At 45.4% G+C, this 17,766-nt stretch overlaps 2 protein-coding genes across 5 annotated transcripts; both read right to left on the reverse strand.

The window, feature by feature from the left end:
- Positions 1-1,700: 1,700 nt before the first annotated feature.
- Positions 1,701-4,047, reverse strand: LOC100826953. The gene is made up of 2 exons (XM_003564743.4): positions 3,777-4,047; positions 1,701-3,244 (listed from the first exon to the last, which is right to left on the reverse strand). Exon 2 carries the CDS (start codon positions 3,127-3,129, stop codon positions 1,936-1,938), a length of 1,194 nt encoding a protein of 397 aa, XP_003564791.1. The 5' UTR covers positions 3,130-3,244; positions 3,777-4,047; the 3' UTR covers positions 1,701-1,935.
- Positions 4,048-7,248: 3,201 nt separating this feature from the next.
- On the reverse strand, positions 7,249-16,551 carry LOC100827256. Of its 4 annotated transcripts, XM_024459792.1 has the most exons (11): positions 13,056-13,565; positions 11,929-12,186; positions 11,470-11,592; positions 10,630-11,319; positions 9,839-10,360; positions 9,650-9,711; positions 9,476-9,571; positions 9,302-9,389; positions 8,019-8,108; positions 7,813-7,904; positions 7,249-7,678 (listed from the first exon to the last, which is right to left on the reverse strand). In XM_024459792.1, the coding sequence occupies exons 3-11, from the start codon at positions 11,539-11,541 to the stop codon at positions 7,654-7,656; spliced, it is 1,737 nt and encodes a 578-aa protein (XP_024315560.1). In that variant the 5' UTR covers positions 11,542-11,592; positions 11,929-12,186; positions 13,056-13,565; the 3' UTR covers positions 7,249-7,653. The 4 variants fall into 4 exon arrangements, with proteins under 4 accessions (XP_024315560.1, XP_024315559.1, XP_024315561.1 ...); XM_024459791.1 differs by lacking the exons at positions 11,929-12,186; positions 13,056-13,565 and adding an exon at positions 16,415-16,551; XM_024459793.1 differs by lacking the exon at positions 11,929-12,186 and having other exon boundaries at positions 9,842-10,360; positions 13,056-13,571.
- Positions 16,552-17,766: the final 1,215 nt, after the last annotated feature.

Consider the following 17,766-nt stretch of genomic DNA (forward strand, 5'->3'; position numbering starts at 1 on the left):
ACTGGCGGCCGTGCCATCAGAGGAGGCGGGCAGCGCGGCAGGAGAAGGTGGCGGCAGCGGGCGGGGCGGCTGGAGAAGGCTCCGGCAGAGCAGGAGGATGTGGTGGCGGCGGGCAGGGAGGCCGCGGCTGGTCCTGCGAGGTGGCCGGTGGGGGTGGGTTGAGGAGGCGGGGCTGGTCCTCAGGTCCTGCGAGGTTGCAGCGGAACGAGGGGATGCGGTAGTAGGAGGGAACGAGGGGATGCGCCATGGCCCCAGCGGCGGGCGGCGATCCAAATCAGGATGTGGGGAGAGCGGAGGGAGACGATCCAGATCGGGATGAGGAGAGGGTGGGAGGCCGCGGTGGAGATCTCTTTCCTCTATACCGAGCGCCCGTGGAGAGAAGGAGAAGAGAAGCGATGGCAATCCACGTAAATTCTGTAGAGCGATCGCGTGGAGGGAAGGGACGGACCAACGTACGTACGTACCAAACTGCAAATTAAGTAGTAGTAGTAAAGATTATGAGGTAGTTTCATTTTGATAGAATTTAGAAGGCTAGTGTTGAATCCGTAACAGGTTTGATGATTAAATGTTAAAGTTGTTTTGATCTTTTTAATGAATCTGCTAATGTTGTCGTTTCGAATGAACCGACCCTGGAGAGGCGGCGGCGGGGTGAGTCTTTTGCGGTACAATTTACTACGCCGGCAGAGTAGTATTAGACTGTTCAGAGCGTGAGTATTTTAAATGTTACCACCATTTGCAGGGAAACACAACTAGCCCGTGTTGTGTCCGGATGGGTCATTTGGGGAATCGGAGGCATCGGATGTGCGGGTGTGCGACCTTGGCGGCTAGATGCTTATTCGGGCGAGGGGTTGTGGACTTGTGGGCTTTGCTGGGCCCTGGATCTGCAAAAGGAGCCCAACTTTTTTTTTTAATGAAAACCTTAGTTCTTCAACCATTCCCCAGCTCTTTTGCCAAATGGCAAAGTTCAACCGCCGGCCTTTGTTGACAGAAGAAGAAAAAACACAATTCCACACATTTCTCGACAATGAAGAAAAACAGAGTTCACGATACTTTCATAAGTCCCTGTGTGGCTGTGTGCATGCACTGTGAATGGCAAAACTATGTCTCACTTCGAAAAGAATGGAACTCTTCTTCGCTTTGCTGGAGGTGTTGGACCTACATAAGAAACTCACTCTGTATAAGGTGAGACCGTTAGAGAGCCCGCTGGTGGAATGCAACTTAAGCATAGGCACGTGCTACCAACTGCACGAGTTAGATTCACAAGGAAAACGATGTAAAAAAAATCCTCTGAAATAGTATATCAAAATGAAGCTTGAAAATCTACTCACGAGAAATATAGATGAAACATGTCATAGATTACTGTTTGATTTAAAAGCTTTCGTGTAACTGTGTTGCAAGAAATTGAAGAAAAACGCGACTGTGGCACCCGAACAGGCGAACATCGCTCCTAGCGGACGAGCGCAGCAGCACCATCATACAGTAGCCACGTGATGGAAAGTGACCTTTGGAGAAGGTGACCTCTTTTTGGCACTAAATACACTATTGATAGTTATCAGATGCCTCAAAAAACTGAAATTACTCATCCCAAAGATTGCAGTCCTAAGCTTAAATTTAGATGCAAATTTTATGAAATAGTAGTGCAACTTTTTAGTTTGTAGGCTACATGAAGTAACTGGAGACGAGGAACGCTGGATTGGATGTTGTCAAAATCTTTAAAACTTACTTTTTTATAATTAAAAAAACAGCTAACCGGTGAATAGACAGCTCCCAAACACTTACAGTAAGAAAACAACACTATGCTGATCTTTCTCTAGAACAAAACTATTACTGTGATACATTGTCTAGGGCTTCAGCAAGTTGCATACGATTTTTGAAATACAATCATATTGGCATACAGAAATGCAACCAGCTTAAAAAGCCACCGGTGAAAACTATTTAGTATCTAGGAACTTCCTTGAGAGGTAGCATGGGCATTGCAGCACTTGGAGAAGAACCTGAAGGTGAGGATGATCCAATCTGGACGCCGCTGCGAGAGGAGAAGCCGATTTCATCTATACCGTCCTGTGGAAGTTGGTCTTCCCTGATCATTGTGCGGAAGGATATGGAGCCACGCTTTGTTGATGTGTCAGAGTTCCGCTCAGTTTCTCGGAAGCTCTGATTGGCTACAAGCGATGTGCCTTCATAGTAGTAATCATCATAAGGCACCATCTCTGATATTTCCCTGTGGCCTATCTCTCGAAGAGCCAATGAATCCGCTACAGGATAGTATACCAGCAAGAGTACCCCAACAGTTGTGCAGGATAGCATCATCAAGAATGACAAGAAAACAATGACCTCAAAGGCTACATCTCCAGGCTGCGGAAGGACTGAAAACCCAAGAAGAAGCACCCTGATAGGAAGAAAGAAAAGCACCGACATTATCAGCAAGGAAACCCTCCTTCGCAGCGCCTTGTTGATGACCAAGGATAACACCCGAGATCCAACATAGGAGACATAACTCATCAGGATGGCATCTACAAGTCCGAGAAAAATGGTGCCAAACAATGGATAGGTGCAAACATTGGTGTCCCCAACTGGCATGGACGTCCGAATGAAGTATTTAGCAATCTTTCTCCTTCCATGCGTATTGTTCTCGTCTTTAACGAATATAGGCCCAACAAACACAAGAAGGGCCTGAACGGAGAACACCGGAACACAGAAAACCAACATGTATCCCATGGTCTTCCAGTTCCATCTCTGGTTCAAAGTGCCCAGCTCCCTCTTCTGTAATGAGCCATGCAGGAGGAAAGCAAATGCAAGGAAGATGCTTGGTTCTGCAAACCCCAGATTGGACAGAATGTAGGCGTCACATACGATCTGCTGCCATCCTAAGCTGGAGAACAGCTTTCTCTTCAAGAAACTCAATCTCACAATTTCTCCTACTCCCCACCAAATGGTGATCAGAATCAGAGCAATGCGAGTCACCCATGGACCGTTAAAGTACCCAAGTGGGAGGAAGGTCCCTTTTCGAATCCGAAACCGGAAGTAGATGGACTGGAAGATGCAGAATAGGCCCAGAGCAAGAAAGAGCGCAAACAGTGCAATTGTCACCACACCGAATGCATCGGCAGCTTCTCTGGTCAGGTGCATCACCCGAAGCACAGCTGCCACGCATGCTCTCTGCTCGCATCGATAGCACAATGACCCGCAAATACCATAGACTCAGCTGCCTTCCAAGTTTCAACTGTGAGCAGCTTCTGCAGAACTGCAATTGCCAAATAATTACATAAGACCGATTGCAGCAAGGATCCAAATTTCTTAAACATTGGTACAAACTAAAAAAAGCAGTTCTCTACTTCTCCTGCATAATTGATTTGATCTGATTGCACCCTAAACCTCAGGCACGCATACGAAGATAATAAGTTCCAGTGGTTACTAGTACTAGTACAAACCGAAGTTAATAGAGCGATACAGTACCAGAATGCCTAAGCCAGTAACACGCTCTATATGCGATTTAATCAGCTAATTCGCGAGCACACCTAGAACATGTGAGCATTGCTTGCATCAACTAGCCAAGAGCTTATCAATCCAACACAAGAGGCAGCAACTTTTAACCACTAGACACTTCAAAAGAATAGCAAGCGAATGCTGCACAGCACTACTTCTACCTCCTGGGCAGCATATTTACTCGTTTTCACCAACTAAACGGCTAAAACAAGCCCATTAAGCACCAAGCTAAGAAAAGACGGCCGAAAAAAAAGAGTTGCCAACAATATCCAGAGGACAGCGCGAATCACCTCAGCAAGGGTCGGGTCGGTGGCCGGGAGCGCAGCGCCGGACGGACCTCCCCGGCGGCGGAAGCTGCGGCAGTCGGGACCCCCGATGGGATCCGGCGATTCGGAGGTCGAACTGGAGGCGGCGGCGAGAAGCGGTGGGATCCGGCGGCGGGCAAGGTGGAGGGGAATGGGACTCCCGGCGGTGGAGGTGGGTAGGCGAGGGAGCGGGGAATGGGGGGAGGTTCCGGGTGGACGAGGGGAGAGAGAGGGGGAAGGGGAGAGAGAATGGGAGGAGAGAGAGTCGAGACAGAGCGAAGAAGAGAGGAGAGGGGTGGGAGACAGGCTGTCTCCAGTTGTCTTGCGGCTCGGTTGGTACCGAGCCTCCCGGCCTCGGCCGCCCCCACCCGAGCCTAGGTGGCGCAGCGCAAATTGCTGGGCACACCAGCGCATTCCACCCTGTCAAACTAAATATGGGGTTTTACCAATTTGTGTTCATGCTTTTCGATCCCAAAACGTGTGAATCATGTTGATTTTGTTTTAAGGAGATGCTACGTGCTACAAAGTAATTGATTTCTTGACCACACCAGCACATTCGGCTGGGATGGGGGCCGGCTAATGGTGAAACGATAACACAACCACATTTTGTCGCCACACCGCGCTATCAAAATACCTTACGGTTGGAACGTCCGCCGTCTCGTGAGGAAAAACACTCATCTTCCCACGGACACTTCCAATTCCCAACTACCATCTTCATCTTTTGAATCCTAGGTTGTTTCCCAAACAAAACGGTAGCGACACAAGTGAGAAAAACACATACATGAAAAATACTTTAAAAAAATGGATGAGCTTCTGAAAATCACATGGGTTTCCACAACTATGTCGATAAGATCAATAAGATCAAGGATGAACATTTAGAAAATTCCTAAAGATGTACGATTTTCTTTAGAAAAAGATGAAGATCGGCTCCATACGTTTCACTTAAGCACTTCTTCACCATAAAAGTAGATTAAGAAAACTCAAAACGAGATGGTACCTACCTCTTCCTTGACATTAATTAGCGGCAGCGAAAGAAGTGACGGACTACTCACCTGCGCTGAATCCATCTAGACCTGAACGGAGGTGAGGAAGTCGAGAAAACGAGATATAGAGGAGATGTCTTTGTGGTGGCACAACGGTGGTTCTTTCCGATGAGGAAAAAGATCGAGACGAGATGGCGAGGAACGACATAGTATGTGAGGATAAGGAGAGAGGAATGAGAAACTGTTCCTAGCGGTGGTGACACCCACCAAATATTTATGCGGTTCGCGAAACGTATCAGGGCAATGGATTATATTCCAAAATCAGGGGCGTATTTTTATCAGCGATATGCCGCCCACCGTTACGGTGTATTCTTACCACTGGTACGGCCGTTTCAAAGTGCACTTTCAGCATACACACTTTGTGGTTTTCTATTTGCTACGTGGATGTGTCGCATCTATAACAATGAGACTAGAAAAACAAAACGATGTCTTCAAAAATTAAAGTAAACTATTTAGGTTGTGCCGATATGTTCTTCACAAGATGCTATAGGCATATGTGTCCATCGAATTTTGCGAGTATATATGCCTCCATATGTTTTAACTTCACATCCTTTTGGAGTTGAAATTTTGCATAGAAAAAGTTGTCAGATAGTGTCATACGTTTAAGACTAGATATTGTCATAGTTGTGTACTACTCCAACTGATCGGAGGGAGTACTAATTTGATTTTCAGAAGATATTGAGTAATATATTTTTAGCATTGGTGTTATATAGATTGTTCACCGAAGCATATTCAACAAATAACATTGAGTAAAAGATATATGATGACATAAGACGTTTATGTATGTGATTGTATAATGATGATATTGTTTTGATAGGATATATGTCTTGTCTCCAATTTTATTAACATTCCCACCGCAACGTTACAATGATTTTTATGACAGAGTTAAATCGATAACGACGAGGTAAATCCTCACATCCTTTCTTCCTTCGTGCTCGATATGCATACCATTTTTCTCATTCTAGAAGTAATTGGAGGGAGTAGCACCTAATATAATTTAATTCCCTACTATTTAATCATTTCAGGAAACCATATATTTCTACTATTTAATCATTTTAGGAAACCATATATTTCTACTATTTAATTATTTTAGGAAACTACTTATTTCTATACTATATAATCATTTCAGGAAACTACTTATTTCTATACAATTCAATCATTTCCGGCAACAATTTATCTCTACTATTTAATCATTTCATGAAAAATATTTTATTTGAAATAAAAGGCTGCTGCTATTCACCTCTAAATGCTCTTTACTCGCCTACCAAACAAAACCAAACCAAACCGTGGGTTCGCCTAGCGAAATCCGCGGCCGCGCTTCCACAAGAAAACTGCTGTGAACATACCGACAGCTCTGGCTGGCCCCCGCTACCCAGCTGGAGGCTGAAGCGTGGGTCCAACGCTCGCTTACCCCCCTTGCCATCCCTTGCCTCGCTCGTCCCGCACGCTTTCTTTTCGCCCACCGGAAACGCTCCCGCTGAGCGGCGGGGGCCACGTCAGGCGGCGCGGACGTGGATCAGTGGATGGGGTGGTTGGTGGGGCCTGGGAAGGCTGGCTGCTTCGCCTCATCGATCTCCTTTTTTTTTTTGCCCGAGCAGAACGCGCCGACTGACCGGTGGGGTCCAGCGCCCGCGCTGCTGCAGCATGGATGTCGTGTGCGGACCCCACGCTCCAGCGGAAGCGGTGATTGTGGGAGAGGGATCGGGCCGTACATTTTTTGCTTCCCGTTCCGCGGGCCGGGCGGGGTGTTTGGTAGGCCGGCGCGAGGTTCCCGTTCCATCGGATTCCGAGTTTCCAAGCAGGTCGGGATTCGTCTCGGGCTAAACAGGCTTCCCGGTCTGTTGAGAAAAGGAAGGCGAATGGTGCCGGTGCGGCCGCAGCAAAGCCTCTTCAGATTTTATTTTTTCGGGGCCTAGCACAACTGGGCCACCATATGCTGGACCCAGTTTGCAATTCGCGCGGTCCAGTTTTTCTCCATGACCCGCTTGTTCAGAGCTCTTGACCTACAAGGTCAACACGGCTGATTACACGGAGCGAACAATCAGCCTTTTTCCTCAATCTTTCATCCTCGAAGTCTTGTGGTCGAACGCTAATGACGGGCGGGAGGCTGTTATAACCTGTCGAGATGAGATCGCGCTGCCGCGGCGGGCCTCAGCCGGATCTTACATCATCGTAAGATCGATCGATCTGGATCTCTATTCTCGTGGCAAGCCTCATGTTTCCGGAAAGCACTCAGCTCGTCCAAAAGGCTCAAACCAGGAGATACCTGATACACTCGACATCCTTCTCATTCTGTTTCCCCCAAGATGTTCCCACCGATTGGCCAGACGGAAGTTCTGATCAGTAATCAACCTACCACATTGGCAAGCAAACAACTTCTGCTCAAGGGAACAAAGCTCATCAAAGAGCAAGAGTAACAAAAATAACGAGAAATGGACGATTTCTTTACCACGGATTTACTACCATACAAAGTTCATGGACCATAACTCTTCTTTTTCCTACAATAAGCTTTACGCTAATCTTATCTTACATTATCTAAAACACCACTTATTTGATGTTTATATATATACACACTTTTCTAAGTTCCTTGACGATAAAGCTATGCACCAGTGGATTTGAATATGATACACGTAGGACTGCTTTGCAAAAAGAAGAGGATGCTGGAGATGGAAGGTAGCATCTGCCTCAAAGAAACACCATGCCAGGAACTAGGATAGCCATGCATGCCGTGACGGTAGGACGTTTCGCAGACGGCAGACCCATCATTTCTGCAGGCCACTTAGATTGAATTGATCGACCCCCATATATTGCATCAATGATCAATGCCATTGCGGTGTTGAGGCCCTGCATTAGACATTTCAATGGGTGAGATGACCCGAGGTAAGACTGTAAAAGTGTGTAATATATTTGAGAAGCTTGCAGTGACGCTGGTGAGGCATCATAAGATAGCTTTTCAGCAGTCATGATGAGTAGCTTACTTTGCCTTTCTTCCACCAATTGATGAGATGCTGCCATTCTGTTTGTTCATTGTTCTTGATGGACGACGCGGTGGAGGTGGCGGTGGTGGTGGCTGCAGAATCGAGTGGAAACAGGTTGACGTGTAATCTAGAAGTACAAGGCTATATACTGCATACAAGAATAAATGTGCTCAAAATTGAAGAGGAGAGTCCCAATGTTTACGTACATTTGTTACCCTGCCCTTTGCGTTTCCATTCTGTGAAGGAGCTGTTTTCTTTGAGGCAGATGCTCGAGGTTGCACCGTGGCCTGAATGCCCTACACAAAGAGACAGTAATGATTGTTAGCAAGTCCATTTTAGCTGTTAATGCCAGTATCTCCAGGAGGACTATTTGTAGATATTTTGTGGCAACTGGCAGCTTCCACAACATGATAATAAATCCGTCGAATCACACTAAAACTAGACTAAATAATGTGAGAGTACAAGTGTTTGGGGAAAAAAACAGCCAAATCAAAATTTTGGCATTTAAGAATTTGGATGCTGATTGAGAAATATTGGCCCTGCTGTACAAGCAAAAGACTGAATCTATCTCAGTGGGCACACATAGGCTGCGTTCTTTTCGGCTTCTCCTAGAAACACTCAATTGTGTTTGCCATCTCTGAAAAAAATAAATTTGGCATGCATAGTGATTCTTTGCTTTTATGCACTATTCATTTTCATATTTCTCTTTTTATCCTCCAAAATGCTATCGAGTTCGGACTTGAAATTTTGCAAGTTTATGGAAGATCACTCCTTCAACATATGCTACTATTTTGCATTTTTTTTAAACCTCTACACATAGTTTTCCGGAGTTTGTACAGTTTGGACCGTTAGGGTGGTTTTCAAATGATATTTTCCCGAATCCTTCAGTAAATTTCTATTCAGGTGAGTAGGAAAATGGTCTTTAAAAAATGAGGGTTTGAAAATAGGATCACATGTATGTTATTGCAGCAGTATACCAACACACTAGAAAATACACTATGATATGTATTGCTTTTGAGGAAAAAAAAATCACAGGCTTACTTGACAGCAATTACTTTTGGCAAGGAAAAGGACTATTTTCACCAAAGATTTCCCTGCATGTCACCACTGAACACAACTGTTGAACTCATCGGTATACCTAATTATAGTCGTAGTTAATTTTGGCCATGGCAACTAGCAGCAAGTTCTGGATTGGATTATTTAGATTTATGGGAAGGGCAAGTGGGCCAAGAACTAACCCTCTGGAACAAATAGGTGTCATTATATAGCAGTTACTCATATATTCAATCAAATCACAAGCGGTTGATATAATTATTTTTCGCACCTCCCATCATTCTTATTTATCACAGGATTCACAGCTCCCAATCCTAAACTACATGAATCAGAAACAAGTTTTGATCTTGGCTGTCAGCACAGAACGATGCAGAATCAAGGAAAGTGGTCTCTTCCAATATCTAAAATAAATAAATTAGTTTTTTCAGCAACTTACCTCTTTCTTTTTCAGCCTTCCAAAGGTTTCTATTGCTGGTTCTCCAACACTGGAGCTCAACTTTGTCCTTGGACGAAGATCAACCGAGCTATAGAATGAGGGGTTATTGTCAGGAAGGGTCAAACCACTTTTAGAAGCTTCGACATACATTCTAACACTATTTAAGATTAGCACCTTGCTTTATGTTTCCCAGCCACTTGCAAGTCCATTCTCTTTGGCCTTGTTAAGTGACTGTTGAATGTTGAAGGACCTTTTGATCCTCTGATATCGCTGTAAATTGATGCAGCAAAAACAATGAAATTAAAAACTAAATCTTCCAAGATGTGTCAACATGTTCACAAGACTAACCTTTTTGGTTCCAGATTGGTACTTTTAGTAGCACTTGGAGGAGCTGCCTTTTTAAGAGTACTCTGCATGAAGAAGCAAACTATAAGAGATCCAACACCATTACAATTCACATACAGAACACAAACACAAACTTAAGCATAAATCCGCATGAATATTATGTGCAGTATAAGAGAAGAGGCCAGAACACACCACCGTGGTTGTTGAAGCCTTTGGATGAGCCACAATTGTTCTTGTCTTGCTAGGCGTTCTTGGGTCCATTTTGAGAACACTATCCCTGGTGATAGAGCGTCGTTCACCTGTAGAAGGCCGACATGTAGGGGCAATATCTGCATGTTTTGCTGCATTTTCTCTTTTGACAGGGTGTCTTTCAGAAGTAGAAGGCCTGGATGGTGTGGTGACATTGGCTGGCTTGTGTGCATGCACTCCAGTGACAAGGCGTCTTTCAGCAGTGGAAGGGCGTCGCGGGGTGATGACGTCAGCAGGCTGCTTAACGATTGCCCTGATGATGGGGTGCAGCTGTCCAGTGGAAGAGCGGAGCCCAGCTGCTGAGGAAGGTCTTCTGACACCTGTAACCCCGAGAGCTTCTTTTGCTGCAAGCTTGCGAGGCCGTGCTGTGCCAGCAATCTTTGGAGATGCCACATTTGGACTACTAACATTGTCTATCTTAGTCTTATGGTCCATACTCATAGTGAGCTTCACCAAACTAGGTCTCTGAAATGGTTCATGATGATGTGTTATGACTTAACCGAAACATGCATGCTCTTAGGCGTACATAAACATGAAACATGTGGTCAGGTAGCTAGGTGGAAACAGTACATTGACTAGGAAACTGTACATAAAAAAAGTACACAATGAGCTATCATATCATTAGTCTGTAATGCAGGACAGGTGTACTGTGCTAGTAGATAGGAGAGAAATTTTACAAGATAAAAGCAGCACTAAATCAGAGAGTACGATATCAAAGCTTACTGTGTTATTACCTTAGTAACAGATGCGTGGTCCAGAGGACTGCCTGAAACGGTTTTGATTGATTTTGGTATTATCTTGGAAGCATATCTAAGTCTGGGGTTTTTCTCAGTTGTTCTCTTAGGAGCCCTTGCATTTTCATAAGCTGCTCCAATACTGTCATGATCAGAACTTATATTTCCAACATTGGCAGAATCTGAATTATCACCTTGCGCATCTTCTCTAGTACCCTGATCAGTTTGCTGCAAAGTTCCGTCTGATGAAACAATATTGGATGATGAAAATTCTGTATGGAAATCCTCATCTTCATGGTCATGATAGAATTGCATTCCCTGTTCAGATGTGGTCTCGTGTTTAGCTTGTTCCATATAATCATAAACAATTGTTCCAGATCCTGTGGGAATTTCAAGCTCCGCAGCCATCATATCTTCTCCTGTTTGGCTAGAATCACTACCATCACCACTGTATTCCAAGGTAAGTTCAGTTTGCTGAATCTGCTGCTGTGCAGCCTTTAGCTCCCTGATCCTCTTGTAATACTCTTCAAAATATGCCTTCTTCTGAGCAACTAGGCCATTGAATTTACCGAATTCTTCATGGCGTCTGTCATTAGTAAATACAGACCACTTCTCCCATGAAAGTGACTCCAATTCAAATCTTCCAAAGGATATGGAACCATGATCGAGCGTCTGGGATACAGAAACTCCCTGACGATAGTAGAATAATAATTTAGAAAAGCAGGTGAATCCAATAACTGATAGCAATGCTTGCCAGGAACAAAATTGATATTCTTTATTTTTCAGAATAAAAACAGCATTCGGTCAAAATAAATTTGTTTAACTCCTTAGAGAACTTACTTGAGGAACACCTAGCTCAGTTGTTTCGCCTTGCGACCAGGCAAAGTAAGTTTGATTGACCTCAGTAGCCATTTGTTTATTTTGTGGTTAATTCATCCTAGGGGTAAGTTCTGTTGGCAAATCCTGCAAGGTTAAATACATTATAACGCAGGCACAATATGATACTGAAATTCGTTCTAGTATGCAAACCACTCAGAACAAGAAAAGTAGATATGGCTAGACCTGGACGTTTACTATGGGGAAAGGAGGGCAAATCAAGATTAAGAACACATTTCAGTTCATCTAACACGCGAAGAAGGACATCAGAACGAGTGCTCGGAAATATTTTGCACTGTCTACACATAAAAAACTCAAAACTAAGTTACTCGGAAATATTTTGCACTGTCTACACATAAAAAACTCAAAACTAAGTTAAGTACTTTGCTTCGAATGAAGAATTGTCCATCACTGGAAGCTAACCACATAGTAATAAATTGATCAAGTCAATTCTACTTGAAGCATCCAGCCCTTTGCACCTCTTCCAGTACAAATCCTTTCCTTTCAGGTCAAGATTCGACGCACACGAAATTCCAACCTTCCAGGCTGCAGTTTAATCCCTCAACCCAACCTTCGTCTCAACAACCCAGCTTGTGACATTATTCGCTCACATCACATGCCACTTGCCAACTACCCAAACCAGTTGCATGCCAAACTAGGTGAAAATAGCACTGAATGTAACTGCAACAAGCAAAAACAAATTGAAGAAAATCAACAAGTAAAAATCGAGAGTAACTACAAAATTTCCCTACAATACCGAGAATTCAGAGAGAGCACAGAAAGCACGTCTATCCATGAAACAAAATTCCATCCAAGAGAATGAGAAAGTAGAAATCGGGAGTGCAGCTGCAGAATTTCACGATTTCCGATTTAGGAAAAGAAACTACAAGAACATAATTGACGTCTGACGGAAGGGTAAATACTACCTCACGAAATTCCTGATAAAACTGCAAGTCAAGTTACCATAGAAGGAAAAGTAAAGGCTACAAAATTTAACTTGCCAAAGAAAAGGAATGGCAATTTCCATAGAAAAGAAACGAAAGGCCAAAAGTGATGAGAAAACTGAGCAAAAAAAGGCACTTTTCAAGAGCGGCAGAGATGCGCTGAACCGAAAAGAGGAACGGGTTCTCCGACAAGCAAAAGCCGAATCGAACAACCGCTGCGCAATCCCTCGAGAAAAGTTGCATTGTACTCCGTATAATTCAACATCTATTCTTCTCCTCCGCACACCTCCACGAAAACCATACGAAAAGCTCCAGACCTTGCGAAAGAATCAACAGAGGAGAAGACAACACCTCCGGGAAGTTGGAGAATTAGAGAAAATCACTCACCGACGGCCGAACGAAATCAGTCAGAAAAGAGTTCCAAAATTAGTCCCTAGAGGAGAGGAAGCTAGTAGTAAGACGCTGGTGAGCAGGGAATCCAGCAAAAACCCCGCGGCGCGCATTGCAGAATTCGGCACACAAAACTAAACTAAAGAACCCGCTGCTCCCCGTGAGACCGCCAAAGAACTAGAGAGACAGAGGAGACGGGACTGGATCCTCCATTACCTGACGCTTCGAGCCACGGAGCAGGGCTCCTTCCTCCGCACGGGATAATCGGCTCAGGCCACAAGAAGCAAGCCCGTCCGCCCGTGAGTTAACGCCGCAGCACTGCTACAGTATCTTCTACTTCCACCGCGGTGCCGGTGCGGCCACGGGATGAGAAAGAAGAACACAAATGGCTGGCCTCACTGTCACAGGCCGGCAGGAAGGAGCAGCAGGGAGAGGGAGCGTTGCGTCGCTCGTAGCAGGAACGATGTGGCTCTTCAATTCCGGCTTTGATTAGCCTCTTCTAAATGCCTGCCGCGGAGGCCGTGCTAGATTACCGCGGCCGATTGATTGATTTTCCTTGCGTAACTAACTACACGCCGGCTGCTTATACAGTGGGCAGTGAAGCGTGCTGCGGGTACCTGTCTCTCTCTGACCGTGGGCCCAGCCATGTCTCTTAATACTGCCATTGACACATATCCTGAGATTTTCGGCCTTCGAAGATTGGAAATTTGAAGAACGACGGTAAGGGTTTGGTTGGTAGAGGCTAAGACCAAATGATTGAAATCGCAGTAGTAGGGGGATGGATGGGGACGGTGACAAACAGAAACCTTTTGAGAGGCTTCCTTCGTCTTCGTCTTCATCATCGTCGCCAGCGCCCAGCGGCAGCAGCGTTTTTTCTCCATCCCCATTTTCAGGCTTTGTCTATTCCCATTTCGTGGGCCACTCGGTCCGCCCAAGTACGGTACTTTTATTCAGTTGTTCTGCTGTCCTTTTGCTCTGGGGGTAAATAGATTACGGCTTGGAAGTTCGAATAGATTAGGGGTGATGGTATCATCATGGATGCGATGGGAGAGCATCTTCCGTGCTTGGGTGGTGATTAAGCTATACGGTGTGGCCGTCGGCTGTGGATCATCATCACCCCTAGGCCCTAGCTTCACCAGATGGTGTGTGCGGACTCTCCGCGTCATATGCATAGCGTCCAAGGTAGTGCAGATGTACCTCTTAACTTCACTGGATGGAGCAAACATCTTATCTTTGCTGGTAATATTTCATCGAGGATTAAGATGTCGCTTGTAAGTTTCTCCAAGCATCCGAGATTCCGAGGCATCGTCGTGTTGGAAACAAACAGGGGACTTTCGGTCGAGACGGTCCCAATTAGGATGGGTCTGGATCTCGGCCAGGTGGCAGGCAAAGGTAACGAACTAGGCAGCACGCCGCGGCGCACGTTGCCAGTACTGCCACGTTCCCCGGTCGCTCGCCCGTGCATGCATGTTACTCTGCCGTTTGTTTGGACGCGCCTGCGCCGACCGATCCGGTGGGCCGAGAGAGAAGCTGAAGCTCTGATCCGATCGGTCGTTTGTTGGTGTGCTCCGGCAAACGGTCGAGGGCGAGGCTCTTCACATGAGATGCCACGTGCCCAAATCGCCCGTTGGGTTTCCTGTAGCCTGCCTGCTTGCCCTGGAATATTCCGAGATGGTCAAAATTAAGGTGCCCGCGAACCGTTGGTTAAATACAGAGTGACAACCCAGGGATATGATGTTCTGCCGACATGCAAACCGCTCGATCGGGTTTACTACTGCTACCATGCATGTGAAGCCGATGCAGCTTGGCTGGTCAGGTCAGGCCAGATCTGACGTGTGAGCATCCATCGCCTGACACGAGAACCGTGCTAGTCTGGGGTCGGAACAGATCTACATGTCGGAAGGCGGGCTCCTTTTTGCGAGGCACGGACGACGACGAAGGAAAGGAAAGGAAGACGTGATCGGCTATTCGATCGGCCCGGAGAAACATCCAAGGGATGTATGGGAAACCGCACATGAAGGCCACATGGCTTTGCAAGGGTTTTGCAAATATATTTGCGGTCTCGTGCACATGCATGCCTGAGGATTGGGCGTCGTGGAGGGTTGCTGCTCTAGCTAGGAATCTTTTCCTGACGAGGACTCTTTGCAGCTCGTGTTTCAGAACAGGGTAAAAGTCAATGAGGAGGGACTCTTGGTCAACCTTGTCACAGTAGCTAGCCCACGCTGCTCCGGTTAAAAGAAGAGAATACTGCCACGCTTGAGATGACTGTTAGCAAATAGCAATAGTAGTACTTCTCAGTTTCTCACTGACAGTAGTGCTCAACAAAATAAAAGCCTTAGTATAATCAGCAGAGCCTGACGCTTGCAGAACGAAACGCGACCCAGCTGCCAGAAATAGACGCGAGGTAGCTTAGCCAAATCATTGTTGCATCGATGATGTGCATGTCCCGGACCCCTGATAAAAAAAAAGGGAACGAAAGGACGGAGGATTTATAGCGGCATCCCTTCGCAATGCACAAAATACCCTTGCACGGGTGAGCGCCCTATCATTGAGGATTTGAGGGCTCCAGAACATGAATGCCTCCCGTCCTCCCCAGCCCACTTTTCTAGAGCCTTTCTGTTTCTGGTTGCTCGAGAGCGCCCCAACTGCGTGGTCACGCAGACGTTTCGAATCGAAAAAGGGTAGTGAGAAAGGGGGAGCCCGTGGCAGCGGCAAGGGGCGGGACCTTCTAAACTGCAGTTTGGTCGCTTGATCTTGGATTATGCTCTATGCCAGCACTTTGCATGCAGGAAACGCTAAAGATAGGTTTCTCACCTAGGAATATTCCACGGGAGAGGTTAATAAGCTAGCTAGCTCGTCTAATGATTTGATTAGGGGAAACCCAAAAAACATTGCAGAGACGAGGATGGGGAAAGGTTGGTGTGCTTTTCCTTTCCATCGGTCAAGATGGGAGGGGTCCAGTTGCTTAAAAAAGTGTACTCCAGTTGAATCGATCAGTTCTCCGTCGAATTGTCCAGTGCCAGTGAGTCCATAGATGTGCACAAGAAATGTATCTAGAAATATGATAAGTGTTTTGCCACATGCATTAGGTGAGTGTCATCGCTGTTGACACATGGGATGATCGAAACGTAATCATCTGTCCCCACTTGCCCCGGAACTTGGAACTATCTACAGGCACAGAGCAAGATTGGGAATATTGTGAACAGTGACTATTGTGCAGTTCATTTCAGCTGTTCAATTGACGAGAGAGGAGGGGAGAGTCGACAGAGATCCGAGATATCCCGCTTCAATCCATGGAAAAATAAGAGGAGGAAAACTAGAGGGGGTCTAGTTTGGATTTGGAGTGCGCAAACAATAGAAGTGCAGATAATTACAGATACTGAGGCATCACCGATTTAATTTGTCGTCCACACACAAAGAAAATTGTAGTCTGGCTGTTTGGGAAAACAGCACAAGGACTGAGAGCAAGTTCCACTGGGAAGTACGAACACCGAAATCAATCCGGATCACAACATGTAAATACTTGTGCGCAAAAAACAACATGTAAACTGTAAAGAGTGGATTAAGGGGCGTACCTTTAGGTTGAAGAAAAGAGCTTTGGATGCCTTCTCCGAAACAAAGGTTCCTAATAGATTTAAGCAGGTTGGACCCTCTGTGAAGCTCTTCCCATGTGTTATATGTATATGTATACACACGTATATGACAAGTGTGTGACCTATGATTGGGCAGAAGTGTGTGATGGCCTAATAGACAGCGTGGCATTGTCCACTCTCCAGATAGTTAAAAAAGAGGTTAGATAGAGGAGCCTTATATGTTTTACATTCTGCAATGCACAGCGCTAATTAATTGACAGCTCCGTTAGTTGCATGTAACTGTGCATACTAACAGTATACTGTAAATCTCATGGAAGGTTCAAATGATGGTAATATCTTACCCAAACACAGTAAATTGACAGCTCTATGGGTTGCAGTTGAGATGATGGGACCGTGGGAGGAATATCCCTTTGTGGGGTTCTTTGTCTTGACACTATCCGTACAGTGATACTTCAGGAGTTCAGGTGAGTTGGTGTCGATTCCTACTGTAAACTTGACAGGTGATAATAACATCAAAAAGGATTCGAAAAGAATAAGGTTCAAGAAGGCAGCAAGATGGATGTCTCTTGCATTGCAGGTGAAATAACACACACCAAGGATCAGTACGTACGACTCCGTTTGCCAAAAACCGATGACTTCGCAACCACGAGTGAAGGAGGTTAATTCTTCATTGCTTAACCTGATATTTTCGTCCAGTGTGGTAAGAGTGATCTGTATAACCACAATTCGATCGAGAGGCAAACATAGCAGCACTGTCGATTAAAACTTACAGGACTACTTTTGTGTAGAGGAAACTTACAGGACTCAAGTTCTGCAGAATGAAACTACAGAACTTCTGTTCTGTCAGGAAAAAGTTAGCGGCAACTCTTCAGTGTTTGCTATAACCTCAAAACAGGCATTAATAGCTATTGCACCTGTCCTTTTGAGCTTTTCCCACCTGTCCTGTGGTTATGTTATGAATTCTGATTGACTTTTATGCCTTTTCAAGACTAACATCTTATCAGGTTCAGCTGTAAAAAGAAAAGTTCAGCTGCCAAAAAAGAAAAAAAAAACATTCTTATCAGGTTCAGATGGAGGTCTCGAAAAGTTCAGTATGAGCCGTGTCATTTGCGTCAGCTGAACAATTAATTCTGAAGACCTAGTGCATATGATTAAGATGCTGGCGTTCCATCTTAGTACGTCCCATGCATTATTTCTAGGTGCGCCTAGTCTTAGCAAGAAGAAAGTGCTGAGCGTGATACGTGAGCTACCCTTTTTAAGTTGTTAACATAGACTGATCGTACTACCAAGTAGACCAAGAACACTGAGATGCCAAGTCGGTCAGCATTCATGCG

This window comes from Brachypodium distachyon, chromosome 2, assembly GCF_000005505.3.
Source record: "Brachypodium distachyon strain Bd21 chromosome 2, Brachypodium_distachyon_v3.0, whole genome shotgun sequence".
NCBI classification, from domain to species: Eukaryota; Viridiplantae; Streptophyta; class Magnoliopsida; order Poales; family Poaceae; genus Brachypodium; species Brachypodium distachyon.

Coding starts and splice junctions, on each gene's coding strand:
- LOC100827256 (XM_024459791.1), bottom strand. CDS start 11,541: ATGGCTACTGAGGTCAATCAAACTTACTTTGCCTGGTCGCAAGGCGAA. Junction 10,361..10,629: donor ACCACGCATCTGTTACTAAG/GTAATAACACAG, acceptor GAACCATTTCAG/AGACCTAGTTTGGTGAAGCT. Junction 8,109..9,301: donor GAAGGCTGAAAAAGAAAGAG/GTAAGTTGCTGA, acceptor CTCTTTGTGTAG/GGCATTCAGGCCACGGTGCA.
- LOC100826953 (XM_003564743.4), bottom strand. CDS start 3,129: ATGCACCTGACCAGAGAAGCTGCCGATGCATTCGGTGTGGTGACAATT.